We start from the raw sequence: 15,531 nt of genomic DNA, 5'->3' as shown, positions 1-15,531 counted from the left end.
ATTGTCTTTCATAGTTTTAGCATTAGAGATAAATAATGACGATAATTAAAATATCTAATTTCTCCCCATTGTATTTGGGCTCGACCTGCTCACCACAATGAGCCTTTAAAAGGGTGTGGAAAGTATAAGCAAAATGTTATATATTTTACATATTTAAATATTAAATATATATACTTTTAAATTTAAATATATATTAGATTTTATATATATATATATATATATATATATATAACAATAAAGTATACAAGTATAAATAACTTATAAATAATAAGCAGTAATCATGTTCAAAACACACCAAAATATCACTACATGGCACCCAAAGAATAATGTTCTTGTTTATATATATCAGTGATTTTATCTTCTAGTGGAAGAATGAAAATGTATTTGGTCAAAATAATAATAAAGTGAACATTTAAATTTTGTTTATTAATGTCACAAAATATGTTTTATTTCGAATGCTGTTCTTTTGAACTTTAATTTAGCAAAGAATCATGAAAAAAAACCATTGATAATAAGAAATGTTTCTTTAGCAGCAAATCAACAATTTCTGAAGGATCATGTGACGCTGAAGACTGGAGAAATGACGCTGAAAATTCAGCTTTGAATCAGGAATAAATTACATTTTAACGTTTATTCATATATAAAAATTGTTTGTATTTTAAATTGTAATAACTTTCACAATATTGCTGTTTTACTGTATTTTTTGATTAATTAAATGCAGTTTCAGTGATTATAAGATTTCTTCGGGAAAAAAAACTTTTAAAATTAGAAGTGCAATTTTTGGGGGATGTAAAAGCTTTATAAAAACAAAGCAGAGTCTATCATTGCTTAATTATAAAATGGATCATCCTTCAGACTATAAATTCTGATTTACAGAAATACTCCATTTTTTAACAGAAGATACACAAACACCTGACCACACACACACCAGTCCAATACAGCAGTAGTAAACAACTAGATTTCTTTATCTTACCCAATGAGAAAAGCATAACATTTGCACAGTATTAAAAAATATGACCTCCAATGAACTCGCATGACGCATGCACATTCTCTTCATAATCTAGCAATACAAGAGTACAATATTGAAAGTAAAAATTCCTTTCATTCTCTCCATAGAAATTGATTTAACGATAACGTAAAAACTGTACAAGACAGACCCATCATAAACTCGCATGCAAATGCTTCCACAAAATCCACAAGTAAAGTGTCTCCGTCTAATTTACTTGACTGCATAGCTCTCTCACCCCAAATCCAGAAAAGTTGAGTCTGGACATTTTGAAAAATGCAATAAAATGAAGAATCTGTGATTTGTTAAATTCTCTTTCAACATTATTAAACTGTTAAAAGTACAAAGAAAAGATATCCAATGTTTTCACTAACCAAATTTTTGATGGCTGCTACACACTCCAAATTATTTGGGACAGAGGCTAAATAAAAGTGAAAAGCTTATATAGCATATCCAAGTAAAACGCTTTTCAAATGGTCCACAATTGAACTGGTAATAGGTGAGATAATTGTGGTTGAGTGTAAAAGGAGCAGCTGAGTTTTTGCAAACAAAGATGAGTCACGGCTCATCACTTTGTGCCAAATATCATGAGAATTGTCAAACAATTCAAAAAATGCTAGAGCGCAAAAAAAAGTAGGTCCTTCACCTTTCACCTACCAAACATAATATTTTGAAAGGATTCAGGGAATCGAGAGTAAATGTGCGACAAGGCAGGACAACACTGTTGGGTAAATAAAATCCAACGACTGTGCATGATGACCTTTGAGCCCTCAGATGGCACTGCATGAGGAATCAACATCCTACTGTGTTAAATACCAGTGTTGTAGTACTCGAGACTCGGACTCGGTCTCGAGACCATATTTTAATGGTCTTGGTCTTGTCATGGACTCGTGTCCATTTGGACTCGGAATTGACTCGTACTCGAACATTTTTTTTTTAGGACTCGGAATTATTCCCGAGTCCACTCGAGTTCAATTCAAAATATTTTTCATGATTATTAATGTATGTTAATAAAATATTTCTTTAAATTGATTGACACGCCCAGTGATTGGTGATTTTCTAGTGTGCAACTGCGCATGACAAATTGTAATAAAATTACTTTTAACACCACCTACTATGTGGCCTTTTTACCCTAAACTGATCATATTTTTAAACTCCAAGTAAATTCAGTAAAAAAAAAAAAAAAAGGATTTCTCTAAGTAAATAAAAGTAAATTAGGTAATCAACCCTCACTGGTCTCGGTCTCGACTCGGACTCGACCGTCTCTGGTCTCGGACTCGACTCGGACTCGACTCTCTATGGACTCGGTCTTGACTCGGACTCGACTCTCTCTGGTCTCGGTGTCGACTCGGACTCGAGTGAGGTGGTCTCGACTACAACACTGTTAAATACAGTACATGTGCTTGGGAGTGCTTTGGATAACCGTTGCACAACACAGTCAGTGACACTGCATCAAGAATAGGGCTGGGCAAAAAAAATCGATTTTTCGATTAATCGTTTTTTAAAATGTGTTCGATTCAAAATCGATTCTCAACGGCCACGAATCGATTTTTTCCATATAAAGGGCTCGCGGACGCGGTGCTGCATCTTCTCGTCTCTCTGCAAGTTTTAAGTTTTACAAGCACTGTTAAACTATCCCGTGCTCGCGCACTCTCAGAGATGTCTTTCACTGCGTGCACAGTAACGTTACAGCCTAAATCTGCCTCACAAACAGCTTGCCAGAAACAAAAGTTTTATCCCTGGATTATATCACTTTAACAGTTAAAACACGCGACATTATGTCAAAACTCTGGTCTTGGTGAGTAACCTCGTAAAGACAGTCGGTAATGTCTTAAATTAGCATTAAACGCGTGTAACAGAAAGTTAAAAAAGATAAAAAATAATTTTTATCAAGCTTGTATATTTAAGTTCAGTAATTTCACTTAAATGGCAATGAGAATTACCTATTAATTGTCATTTAAGTGAAATTACTGAACTTAAATATACAAGCTTGATAAAAATTACCATTCTACAAGAAAATTTCAAATGGCATTTAGAGGTTTTTGCATCTGAACTCTTCATATATATATATATATATATATATATATATATATATATATATTAGGGGTTTCACAACTACTGATTTTTGCTAGTCGACTAGTTTTGCATAACAGTCGACGACTAGTCGACTAGTCGTTAAATGGTTTATTCTAGGGGTGTGCGACAACACGAATAGTAAATGAAGAGTTCAGATGCAAAAGCCTCTAAATGCCATTTGAAATTTTCTTCTTTAATGATGATTTTTATCAAACTTGTATATTTAAGTTCAGTAATTTCACTTAAATTGCAATGATAATTACCTATTAATTGTTATTTAAGTGAAATTACTGAACTTAAATATACAAGTTTGATAAAAATCATCATTAAAGAAGAAAATTTCAAATGGCATTTAGAGGCTTTTGCATCTGAACTCTTTAAATGTCTCCACGATCTGCTTTTGAAGAAATATGGTAGTAGTAGTATCGTGTTACAGTGCATTCTATCAGTTCTGGCGCCTCTGTCTCAACTGTACAACGCGACGTAGCCTACACATCACACGTTAAGGAATAGGTACGGGACACTGCAATTCACTAAAGTTCATTGTTTGCATAAGCCTTGCCGGTTAAACATTTAATTCACGCGCTGTTCTAACGTGCGCTTTCCTGAGCGCGCGGCATATCAGGCATTAGAAGCCTGTCAAACAGCGCCTGAATACTGGACTAAGTTATCTTTCAAGTCTTATTATGCTAATACTGTTAAATACACACAATGTTTACATAAACAGAATTGGCTATGTCTAAAGTGCAGCCTCCCCATATAGAAAGTGAAAGCAAACATTTAAGAGAAAATCTGGTGTAGGTATAATATGCGTCTATATTAAACACGTCGCGTGCTGGTCTAAAAGAGAGAGTAGTACTCGTATTTTCCGCACTATAAAGCGCACTTAAAGCCTTTAATTTTCTCAATCCGGCCTTTTCTCAAGCTTTATAATCCGGAGCGCATTATATATGGATCAATTGCTTGCGCTCGTGTCCATCTTATGCCCGCTTTGTCACACGGCCAGTTCAACCTCGTATAAAATATCTCCCGCTCACGAGCGCTCTCTCTAACACACACACGAACAGACACTGCTGTCAGCAGGCTGCGAATGTAAGTTACGTGCCCGCCCCAGCGCGCTCACGCTTACTAATTAAACGCCTCACCTCCGACGCCGCGCACTCGCTGCATTCCCTTTAGCACATCTAGTGGATGCATAATGCAAACCCAGTCAAACGTTTGAAAAATGTTCTAAAATAGGTAATTGAAGGTGCGCCTTATAGTGCTTATAGTATATAGTACTGCCGCTTGTATTTAAAGGGATAGTTAACAAAAAAAATATATCTATATATATATATGTCATCATTTTGTTTCCGACTAGTCGACTAAGGCCAACAGCGCCAACTAGTGGTTGTGACAGTCGACTAGTCGACTAGTTCATGAAACCCCTAATATATATATATATATATCGGGATTGTATCCACCTTATTCCTACGCCCCATGACGCTTTGCGCGAATTATGGGTGTAACTTCCGATAAGCTGTAAACAATCAGTGAAAGGCTCGCTCTATAAATGTAATACGTTAAAAAAAGCGTCACAATGAGAGGACATTAATCGACTCACCTTTCAACCATCAAACATTAAAATGAAATTTAAGTTTAAAGGAGCTGTATGTACGGAATTTACCGCTCTAAATTAATTTGAAAGTGATTGCAGTACCAGTTTTGGCCACAATCTTACATGCGGCTCCTTTAAAAGGAGGTACTTTAAACAAACCAAAAATAGCCCCATATGCGACATTAAAATGAAAGCAGCGACTGATGAGAGCTCCTGCCATAGATATTCTTGTTATAATATGTCACGTTAAAATACCAAGTATAACGTTATTCTCATGATGTCTGAAAATAAATCATGAAGGAAAATTTAAGAAAAAAGAAAAACTTTATTTGTAGGGCAACCTTATGATTCAAAATGATTTATTTCAGCCTTTTTGAATTTAAGTTCCCCAAACCGGAAGTGCCGCCCATAATTCAAAACGCAGTAAGGTCAGTAGGAATAAGGTGGATAGAGACATTTAAAGGAATCAAGATGACATCTTTACTGGGAAGCAAGACAATGCCAGGCCTCATTTAGTACCATAGAGTGGATGTGCTTGACTGATCAGCCTGCAGTCCAGATCGGTCTCATACTGAAAATGTATGGCCCTTCATGAAAAGAATAATCAAACAACAACAACCACAGACTGTTGAGCAGCTGTCTTGTTGCATCAGACGAGATTGGGCAAAAAAAAACACTTGCAAAACTGCGACAGTTAGTATCCTCAATTCCCAAACAAAAAAAAAAAGTGTTATTAAAAGGAAAGGTCATGTGTCAACGTGGTAAACATGCCTCTGTCCCAAATTTTAGTAGTGTTGCAGCCATCATAATCAAAAATTGCAAAATACAAATAAGTTGTTCATTGTTCTTTGTACTTTTGTCCGTGAAATACATTTGAAAGAATTAAGAATCACAGATTCTTGATTTCATTGCATTTTTCAAAATTTAACTTAGTCAATTAACTGCCTTTTAGGTGGACAGATGGTCTAAAATGTTGCAAAAATAATTTCTTTTTTGTTAACCAACTGCTTTTTAATATTCACTATTACTTCAATGCAAGTGAACAAGCACGCCATTATTTTTTGCGTAGTGACGTGTGTGTTCAAGTAAGCCAGAAATGTGCAGATTCTGCGCAATACGCTGTTTTTAAAATATCATGACGACTCACGTGTTGCGTATTTATGCTAAATCTGCGCAGATTTGGCTAACACGAATTTCCCCAGCAAAGTGAGTAAACATAGAAACACGCCAAATTGGCTTGTGATTTGAAAGCGTTACCCGCCAAAGTTAATTTTTTACCCACATTTGGCGGGTCGGAGGGTAGGGATGGGGATTGATAAGAATTTAACGATTCCATTATCGATATTGCTTATCGATTCAACTGACCCTTCGCTAAGCCCCGCCCTCCCTAGTTACTGTTGCTACGCCTGTCAAGCTTGCGCGGCTGGCCCATCTATTATAGTGTGGATGCACCCGGTGTCAGACATTTCAATGAGATAATTAGAAATTTTCGGCGAACAAGTGAAATATCTGAGAGAGAAAGACAAAAGGGACTACAGTATGCATTTGAGGGATATATTCACGACATTATATACAACCGATTAGAGAATAATTTCCTAAAAATTGAAGTTAAAGTCTAACGTTATAGTCCCAGCGCAAGCAGCAGCGCCTCCTACGCTGACCATTCAAATGGGAAACACAAATTGAGGAGCAGCTATGTTCATACACAGCAGGGTATGTGAAAATAATCTTTATAATTATAAATCAAACAGCTTATCAATCTATCAAATCTTGTGGAATAACACTAATACCGGGAGAGCCGCGATCAGATTGGGTTAAGTTAGGCTACTTAGTAAGGGGTAGGCTAACGTTAACGTCGATTAACAAAATGCTGAAATATATTTTAAAGAATGTCAGTGAGCCTTTGTCTTGTCTCTTAATCGTCTTATTTTACGTTATATCATTATGACCAAAGAACGTCAATATTTCCAAGCAATAGGTGTTTTTGTTAAGCATGTCGACATTTACCAGTAGTTGTGAATGGGTCTCGCACATAGACGCTAGATCATGCCAATCATTTCTCAGCTTGGCTTTTAGATTTTCTGGAAGGAAAACAATTCCTCTCCCCTGTCCAAACTTTTAGTATACCGGTATCAGATTTGCACAATCCATACGCACAATGCTTCAGCATGTTTCCCTCGTTCGAAAGCTTGCCAGACCTCCCGCGCATAGTTACGGTTGCTAAGACATGATTGGCCAGTGGCGGTTTTCGGGCGTGGCTTAGCGAAGGGTCAATTCCTTATTGATTCTCTTATCGATTCTCATTGGGTGAGGGAATAAGTACAGATATTAGGGGTGTGATATAGGGATGGGAATCGAAGTTTTACGATTCATCGATATTGTATGCCCTCGACGTTAACGAGTCCTCTTATCCTCCTACTCTGAGTCAACCATAGTATGTAGGCCACAGACCGTGAACTCACAACTGTACCTTTTGTATTTTTTCACAACTGTCCCAAGCGAATTTTTGTACCGCCATTTGATCAGCGAGTAAAATTGTCTCTCTCTGTAGTGATGAACCGCTGCGCTTGTGACAGTGCGCTAAACTGAACGAGCAGGGAGAGAGAGAGAGTGCCGCGCGCACACTCTCTCAGGTTTCACCGTCTCAAAACTAAGCGCTGTCTTGCTCTCTCTCTCTCTCCCTCGCACATATAAATCAAAAATAATCGACACGATGGTAAGGTCAGGAGACTAAAGTTTCATGTGGAGCATTCAGAGATTTTTTTTTCCTGAATTACCGCTGGCTGTGAATTGTGCTAAAATAGGCCTACGTTGCCTTATCTTCTCTGAATAGCGGTCCGCACATTCAGCTGACATAAACCACACTTCAAATAAACGGGGAAAAAAAAACGATCCAGTGATGAAATCTTTTCTTTGATGACACGCATCTTGTGGGATGTCCCAACCGCCGGGATAATCACACAATGCGCACACGTCCGATGATGACACGTTCAATTCGCGAATGACTCATTTGAACCGATTCGTTTTAATGAATGGTTAAAACAACTGAAATGATCTTCCAACACTGAACTCACGGGACTCACGGGTTCCATTTATTACATAAATTACATAAAAAGTACAGTTTGCTTAGTCAAGTGTAAGGTTTAAAACAAATAAAAACCACTTGTTTTTTCCCCCCAAAAAAGCATACGACTACTTTTTCACACACAGTGCAATCAGGAATCGATAAGAGAATCGTTAAAGAATCGGATCGATAAGCAGAATCGTTAGTGGCATTGATATTGATAAAAACTTATCAATTCCCATTCCTAGGTGTCCCATCCCTATACTTCTGCGTAGGGTGCGCGCAGGAGGTACGGCGTAGCATACGCAGAGATGCGCTCCATACCGCGTACCCTTCGACGTAGCCTGACGCGTACCTCCTCAAAAATGTAACTACATGTCGCGGACTGCAAGATCGGTGATTGGTCGGCTTGGCAGCATCGCATTTCCTCCAACGCATTTCCGCACGTACCTTCTCACGCATTTCCACACGTACCATCTCCACCGACGTCTTCTCTCATTTCTGCCTTTGAGTTTTAGTAATTTCACGAAAATTAACTGTTTTTCCACCTCAATAAGCTCCAACTCTAACATGATCCGCTCTCTTTCACGCTTGTAGTAACCTAGCCGCAACTCGAGGAATCTAAACAGTGGAACATTAAAACCCTCCGCCGCCAACTAACGTTTTGGAGCAGTACTGCAGAGCAACCAAGACCTGAACGCAGAAGTATAAATGCTCACAAAGGCATCGCCAACGTGCGTAGCCAACGCCGTATACTACGGCGTACCCTCGACACAGAAGTATAAATTGGCCTTTACTGTCTATGGGTGATGTACATGCTCGGGCAGATTCGGCTTGAAGTCGTTCATCCTCGGACGTGGCGCCGCTACAAAAAAAGCCGTACACACACCACTTTGCGCACCGAACGCGTCATTTTTGCCGCGCACCTTCGCGCTCGTGCGGTCGCATCAAGTATAAACAAGGCTTTACTCCACGTCAGCGCGCGCTCTGATCGGTAAAGGTGCACAGACCTCTCCCGAATCATCTCCAGCAGTAGCAGTCTCTGAAGCACCACTAACTCGGCCTCCGTTTCCCTCGTAAGCTGATATTAGAATTTAAACATTCTCTATGATAAAAAAATAACATGGTTTTGGCGGTTATAGAGTTCTAATGACGGTGTTCGACTATAACCGTCCTATCCCTTTGTAAATTTACAAAATCTGCTTCACCGTCGCTGTGCTGTCGTCATTGTGTAAAGCCCGCCCCAACGTTTCTGTTTGGTGCCACGATTTCGGCGGATTGGAAATCGGTTTGAATGAGCTCTTTGCCAGACTAACTTACAGAGCAAATCTAAATTTGCCGAAGTTGTCTGGGTTTTCCCAGGCTAGCCTCGATGCCATGTTTGCTGCGTTCTGAACAACGCAGCGCGTGTGTGACGTCATGACACATTTGCAATGAGCAGAACCGATAAGCGGAATCATTAAGCAGACATGTTAACGGTTCCAAGGAATTGGTTCACTGGTACCCCTTTTCCACCAAGGCAGAGCTGGTGCTGGTTTGGAGCCAGAGCCTAGTTTCAAATTGGTTCTTTGTTTTCGACCACCAAAGCACCAGCTCCGAGCCATTAAAAGTGGTTCTTAAGTAGCGCCAAATCATTTCTGGTCTAGAAGTAAGAACCGCTTACGTCAGCGGCTGGGGGCGGGTTACCGTGACCAAGAAGACGAATAGAAACTTGTGACTAGGGTTGGGTATCGAGAATCGATTGGAACCGGGACTAACTTTTAGTTTTTCCCGGAATCGTTCAAAAGTTAAAATTTCGATTCCTAGTTTCGATATTCACAGTCCGCCGAGCGGAAGAAGAAACCGCTGAACAACACCAACGAAGAAGCGTCTACCGGAAGTGTTGGCATAACCGCGCGAGTCGAACATGAGTAGCTTACGTCGGCGGTCCAAAGTGTGGCTTCACTTTTCTAAAAATAACGAAATCTCGGCAAAATGCAAAATTTGTGACAAAAGGAGTATTTGTGACAGAAGGAGTATTTCCTTCAGAAAGGATCATTTCCTTCCGAAAGACCGTTGGTTAGCAAGGTTAGCTAAACTTTTTTGACCCTGCCTCTTAAAAGAATCGGAATTGAGAATCGTTAGGAACCGGAATCGAAATCGGAATCAGAATCGTTCAAATTCAAACGATACCCAACCCTACTTGTGACCGCCATTTTTTAAATAGCAGCTAATCATGCTAATCAATAGCAGCTCGATTGTAATCTCAGTTAATGCAAGTTATGGCGAGCTACACGGATTCACCGTGTTTAGATACCGATGTAGGTTTGCAAAGCCATGAGTATAAATACTAACACAACAACCGCCATTGTTGATGGAAGGCTTGTTGGAGATGCATCGGAGCGGCGTGGACTCATCAGAGCTGCGGGAGTGTTTGGAGAGTTTACGACTCCTGCTTTTGAATCGAATCTTTTTCTAATGTTTTTTCGAATCGCTCTCGCAGTTCGAGATTCGCAGTGCCGAACCGTCTCAAACAAGCCTGGTGTGTTTGTGTGTGCCGCGCTAGCGTTGCTGGGTAACATGAGATGTACAGTATACAGTGACGTAAGATCTGGCTCTGTGATGGCTCTCTAGCCTGTGGAAAGGCAAACTGGTTCTTTTCCCTATTGGAGGGTGTTAAAGGGTTAGTTCACCCAAAAATGAAAATTCTGTCAGTATTTACTCACCCTCATGTTGTTCCAACCCCGTAAGACCTTCGTTCATCTTCGGAACACAAATTAAGATATTTAAGATATTAAGATCGCTCCTGCATACAGTCCATAGGCTTCTTGAGGGACTGGCTCTTGCTGTCCTCGAAAAGTCATTAAAGACATCGTTAAAATAGTCCAAGTGACTACAGAGGCTCAATCTTAAGTTTATCAAACGACGAGAACACTTTTGTGCGCAAAAAAACAACAAAAATAACGACTTTATTTCAACTATTCGTTTATTTCTCCCTCTGCGCGAGTCAGGTTACTAGTTTAATAGCGTAAGCTTCTGTTATTGTACGTCACACGCATCACACACACATGACCAGCGTCGGCCAATAGTGAGCCTACGTGTGACACTACGTTAACTGACTACAGGCTCATGGAGAAGGAAGTGAATAGTTGAAATAAAGTCGTTATTTTTGTTGTTTTTTTGCGCACAAAAGTGTTCTCGTCGTTTGATAAACTTAAGATTGAGCCCCTGTAGTCACTTGGACTATTTTAACGATGTCTTTAATGACTTTTCGGGGACAGCAAGAGCCAGTCCCTCAAGAAGCCTATGGACTGTATGCAGGAGCGATCTTAATATCTTAAATATCTTAATTTGTGTTCCGAAGATGAACGAAGGTCTTACGGGGTTGGAACAACATGAGGGTGAGTAAATACTGACAGAATTTTCATTTTTGGGTGAACTAACCCTTTAATTTCAATCCCTGAATCCTGATTTTACAATCGATTCAATGAACACTTATGTCTCTCTCAAAAACCACAAGTGTGTTTTTCACAAAAGTGATCGCCCTAGTCCGGAGCCCTGAAATGATTTAAGCCATAAGCCTATAGCTTATGTTTGTAGTGTTCATAATGTTTGAAAACGTTGTGTTTTGATTAGGCCTTTATTACATTAATGTAATAGAATGAGACTTACACACAAGTTCTCAAAAGTTTAATTTTATACGTTTAGCATATTTTTAACCATGCAGCAAATGTTTTTAATCCATTTAACCAATAGTATTAATCAGTAAAAATTATTTGTTGGTTAATTATGAGCATCCCTAATAGCACAAAAAAGTGTTTTAAAAAGTTTTATATTTGACCATCATTTGCATTTCCCAATTACCACATTTGCAATGCCATAATGGGATTGTTCACTCACACATAAAATAATTTTAAGTACACAGATATTTGTGTTTTAACGCAAACATATTGCAATGTTGTGTGGTTTATCTTGCAGCTTGGTTCATGGCTGATTAGAATTTTTGTAAAATCCATACAAAAAAATGAATGGGAAAAATAATTCTAGAAACAAATCCAATGTAAATGTGGGTGGTTGGCCAGTGAAGTATGAGTAGTGTGATGCATGTACTTACAGTCAGTAAGACCAGCGATCCCAGCAAGGGTTGTGATGGGCACATGTGGCATGTCCCCATTCATACTGACGGCTGGGCACAGAAGTCTTATGCACAGAGTTCCACAGAGATATTTATACGCTGACCATCCCTCACATCTCACTCAATCCTACAAAAAGGAAAAGGGTTTGAGTCACATTGACTTGAATAAAGCAGCATACTCATTTCAAAACAGACACTACGCTCCCTGGCAGAATCAGTCCACTCAGACTTACTGTCTGTAACAGGTGCATTGATTTCTTTGTACACTAACTGCCATGCATTATGCCTGACGGACACACCCTCTCTGGACCGACAGCGGATGGACCGAGGACACACCCCTCAATTAGATATGCAAGCCCAACCCTGTCTCCCTAGGAGACCAATGACAGCTGGGAGATTGACAGCGCGTAAGAAGCACAAAAGAGGAGATGCTAAGAAGCAGACCTCACATAATTGAACGAAAACACATTTTGCACTTAAGCAGAAAAATATACCACATCACTGCTCAGAAGACAACAAGATGCGTGTATTTGTGTTTAAATACATTTAACAATCATAAAAACCTCTTCCATGTAATCAAAAGGAAATGCTGCAGACAGTATCCCAAGAATGCATTTCCGCATCCGGGCTATTTAGAATGCATTAATATTCATGAATCATTTGCATGTGAAACTGTATTGGGAAGGTAAACAATCCAGAGCTGATCTCTGACGGGCAGATTACAAATGCAAACGGGCATTTCTGTTGCACTGTCCCTTTAAATGCCAATACTTCCCTTATTTATATTCATGAATCCATTCCGATCGCTTGCATGCAGGTTTCATGACAACAACTCGGCAGCGATATGCAGATAATGCATAATTTCATAATCAAACCTCTTGGACGCAAGAAAATAAAACTGCACAATCAGAAACGATTTCAACGTCTAAAGCATTAAAGCACCTCTTATATTTCTGACCGAAAACAAGTGGAAACCGACTTTCAGCTTTGCAGAAGTTCTGAATGCAATTATGTGCCTAATTAATATATATTATTATCTCAATCGTTGATGCGAGATGCTATTATAGGACGTGGCTGCAATTGCAATGGAGTGAAGCATCACATCTGTACAAACAGGGTGACACAAAATGACCAAAAGCACAGTGTTGACAAGTCGATTGTTGGAGAGAGGAACCATTCATCCTCAAAGCATTTCACTGACGTTTATTCAGCCGTAATGACTCAAAACATGACGAACAGAGCGATGTTAAGAACACCAGATTGTAAATATTTACCATAGCAAGCATTCAAGCCGTTCGTGGGTAAATGAGAGATGGTTAGAGATGAGTTTGACTATTAGCAAAGCGTTAGCTCGCGACTTAATAGATTCCTTGCAGATGCTCGCTAGTTAGCATTGCTCTGTTCTGATAGGTGGATTTTTTAGATATAATCCCAAGCCGCTTGTGTTCTTGCTTATTTAAATTACAAATTTAGTTATATTATATACAATTTTCTGTCAACAGAGTAGTCGTTTAGTCTTAACAAACGATAGCCTCTGCTAAGCTAAACATTCGCGAAAGCTAGTTCGGCTACGCACATCTTTCTGTCTCCCTTCGCGAACAATAAAAATACTTTTTGCTTTCCTCCATTCTTTCCTAACGCTGTATGTCGCGCGACGAAACGCTTTCGTTCATCTCAATGCGCGTGGGATATTTGTATACGATCCGTTTGAGTTTCCACACAAAAACACTCGCCCGTGTTTGTGTGTCGCGAGGCCTCCGCGAGCTCCCCAGAAGCCTCGGACTCTACGCACGAGCGCGACGCCGGGTCACGCGCTTCCCGCCACGGGGGCGCGCCGGAGGAGAACGACAGAGCCGTTCCGTCGAAAGAAAACAAAATGGAAATGTGTCTAAATGTGGTTAGGGAACGCGAATACAGACTTAGCAGAAATTCTGAGAGGGTTTCATATTTACCTTAGCTTGGGGTAACTTCAAAGAAGAAAAAAATAAGGGGACTGTTGTTGGGATGAGAGCTTGGTTGTCGGTCTGTTGTAAGTCTCTGGCTCCCCCTCTCTGCTATAAAAAGATCAGCGCGCGGTTTGTTTAGCCGAGCATGCTAACAACAAGTCAACTCTATCTGTATCTGGGGTGGGGGAGGTCAGGCTGTCTCTGATCACACTTTAAACACATTTCATCACAGGGAAGAGTTTAATTCAGCTCCTTATTAACTAATCGCGTAAATGTTCGTGAAACACATGTTCTTACGTCTTTGTTTGACAACAAAAAGCCCCACAACTGATGCTTTGTCGTCAGTCAGAGGGAATGACCGGAAATACAAAATAGCCTACTAATAACGTGTAAAGAAAATTATTTTCCCTCAGACACGCTAATACACAACTCAGAGCACAAATAATTTAAGATTTTTTTTTATTCTAATTCTTTTAAAATTATTTTACATCCATAACACGCATATTAATAGTGTTATTTACAATACACTTTATAATTAATTCACATCATACTATAATATACATCATACTCATATAGCTATATATATATATATATATATATATATATATATATATAAATGTGAAGTATGTTAAATGTTAATAGCATTTCTTATCTCTCTTATCTATATATTCCTTTTCTATTTTATGCTTTTATATATATATATATATATATATATATATATATATATATATAATAGAACCTAATTGAATAGAATAATAGAAAGCCTCAAACTTCCTATTGTATTTACTTGTATAAAAGTAAATACAATATAGCATGTTTATCCTTTGAATTTTAAAGTCACCAAATACGAAAGGTTGTTGTTAATTCTTTGTTTATTGGAAGTTAATAACTTGAATTGAACTCAATGGATAAATGGGATGACTTTATGCATTGCCTTGGAAAATATTACCGAGTTAATGAAAATCAAACTACACATATCAAGTGTTTTATGATTCTTTTAAAAACTAATATAAAGTGAGTGCTTTAAGCAAATAAGCTATTATTGTACTTGTAGATTGACATTGTTTATTATTATTATTTAGGAACTGTTTCTTTATCTATGAAAACCCAACTACTGTCTAAATTTGTAAATGGTGTTTGACAAAGAAAAAAGTATGATATATTTCAGCAGCTGATGGGTTTACTGGGTGAACGTTAGCAGTCTTCAGTGTCGTAAACTTTTGGGGTTTATTCTGTCTATCTATTGTTTATACTTGACCTTTGAGCCTTTCTGTAGTTTCATTTTTCACCACTGGATGGCGACTTAGTATCACGATTAAAGCTAGCGTGCACACCTGTAGTTTATTAACTACATTATTTGGACGTATTGCTCTTTAGAAGTGAAATAATTCTGTGTAAATACAAGAAATATATTTAGCTATATAATATAATGACTTTACCATTTACATTTCATGTGTATCCCAACGGTAAATCCAGAGTGTTTTCAAGAAAGCACTGTTCTTCTGATTGCATAATTTCATTCAGTTTCTATTTTTTATACTTACTTTGTCTTTCCCTTTTAACTATTTGGATTTTTTTCTGTTTTGTTTCTTTTCCTGTTATTTTCTTTTTAGATATTCCTGCAACCCTAGCAATGCCAATTTCATGGGTTCGAATACATAATGCATAAACTGGAAAAAAAAAATCTTTTTGCTTAGGATAAATGCATGTGCAAAATGCACACATATG

At 38.5% G+C, this 15,531-nt stretch overlaps 1 protein-coding gene across 2 annotated transcripts in view; it reads right to left on the bottom strand.

Annotated features, from left to right (window-relative positions):
- nipbla (NIPBL cohesin loading factor a) overlaps positions 1 to 13,968 on the bottom strand; it is a 55,070-nt gene extending 41,102 nt beyond the window's left edge. Inside the window, exons 1-2 of one of the 2 annotated variants that reach the window (XM_039684663.2) lie at positions 13,810 to 13,968; positions 11,837 to 11,984 (exon numbers count right to left, since the gene is read on the bottom strand). In XM_039684663.2, coding sequence (XP_039540597.2) covers positions 11,837 to 11,900 — 64 coding nt within the window. In that variant the 5' untranslated portion in view covers positions 11,901 to 11,984; positions 13,810 to 13,968. Of the gene's footprint in view, positions 1 to 11,836; positions 11,985 to 13,131; positions 13,652 to 13,809 lie in introns of those variants that run through there. The other variant, XM_039684664.2, reaches the window with a different exon arrangement.
- Between the last annotated feature and the right edge of the window lie 1,563 nt (positions 13,969 to 15,531).

The sequence above is a fragment of the Pimephales promelas genome, chromosome 4, assembly GCF_988280905.1.
Source record: "Pimephales promelas chromosome 4, fPimPro1.hap1.1, whole genome shotgun sequence".
NCBI classification, from domain to species: domain Eukaryota; kingdom Metazoa; phylum Chordata; class Actinopteri; order Cypriniformes; family Leuciscidae; genus Pimephales; species Pimephales promelas.
This window is presented reverse-complemented; position numbering and strand designations above follow the sequence as displayed.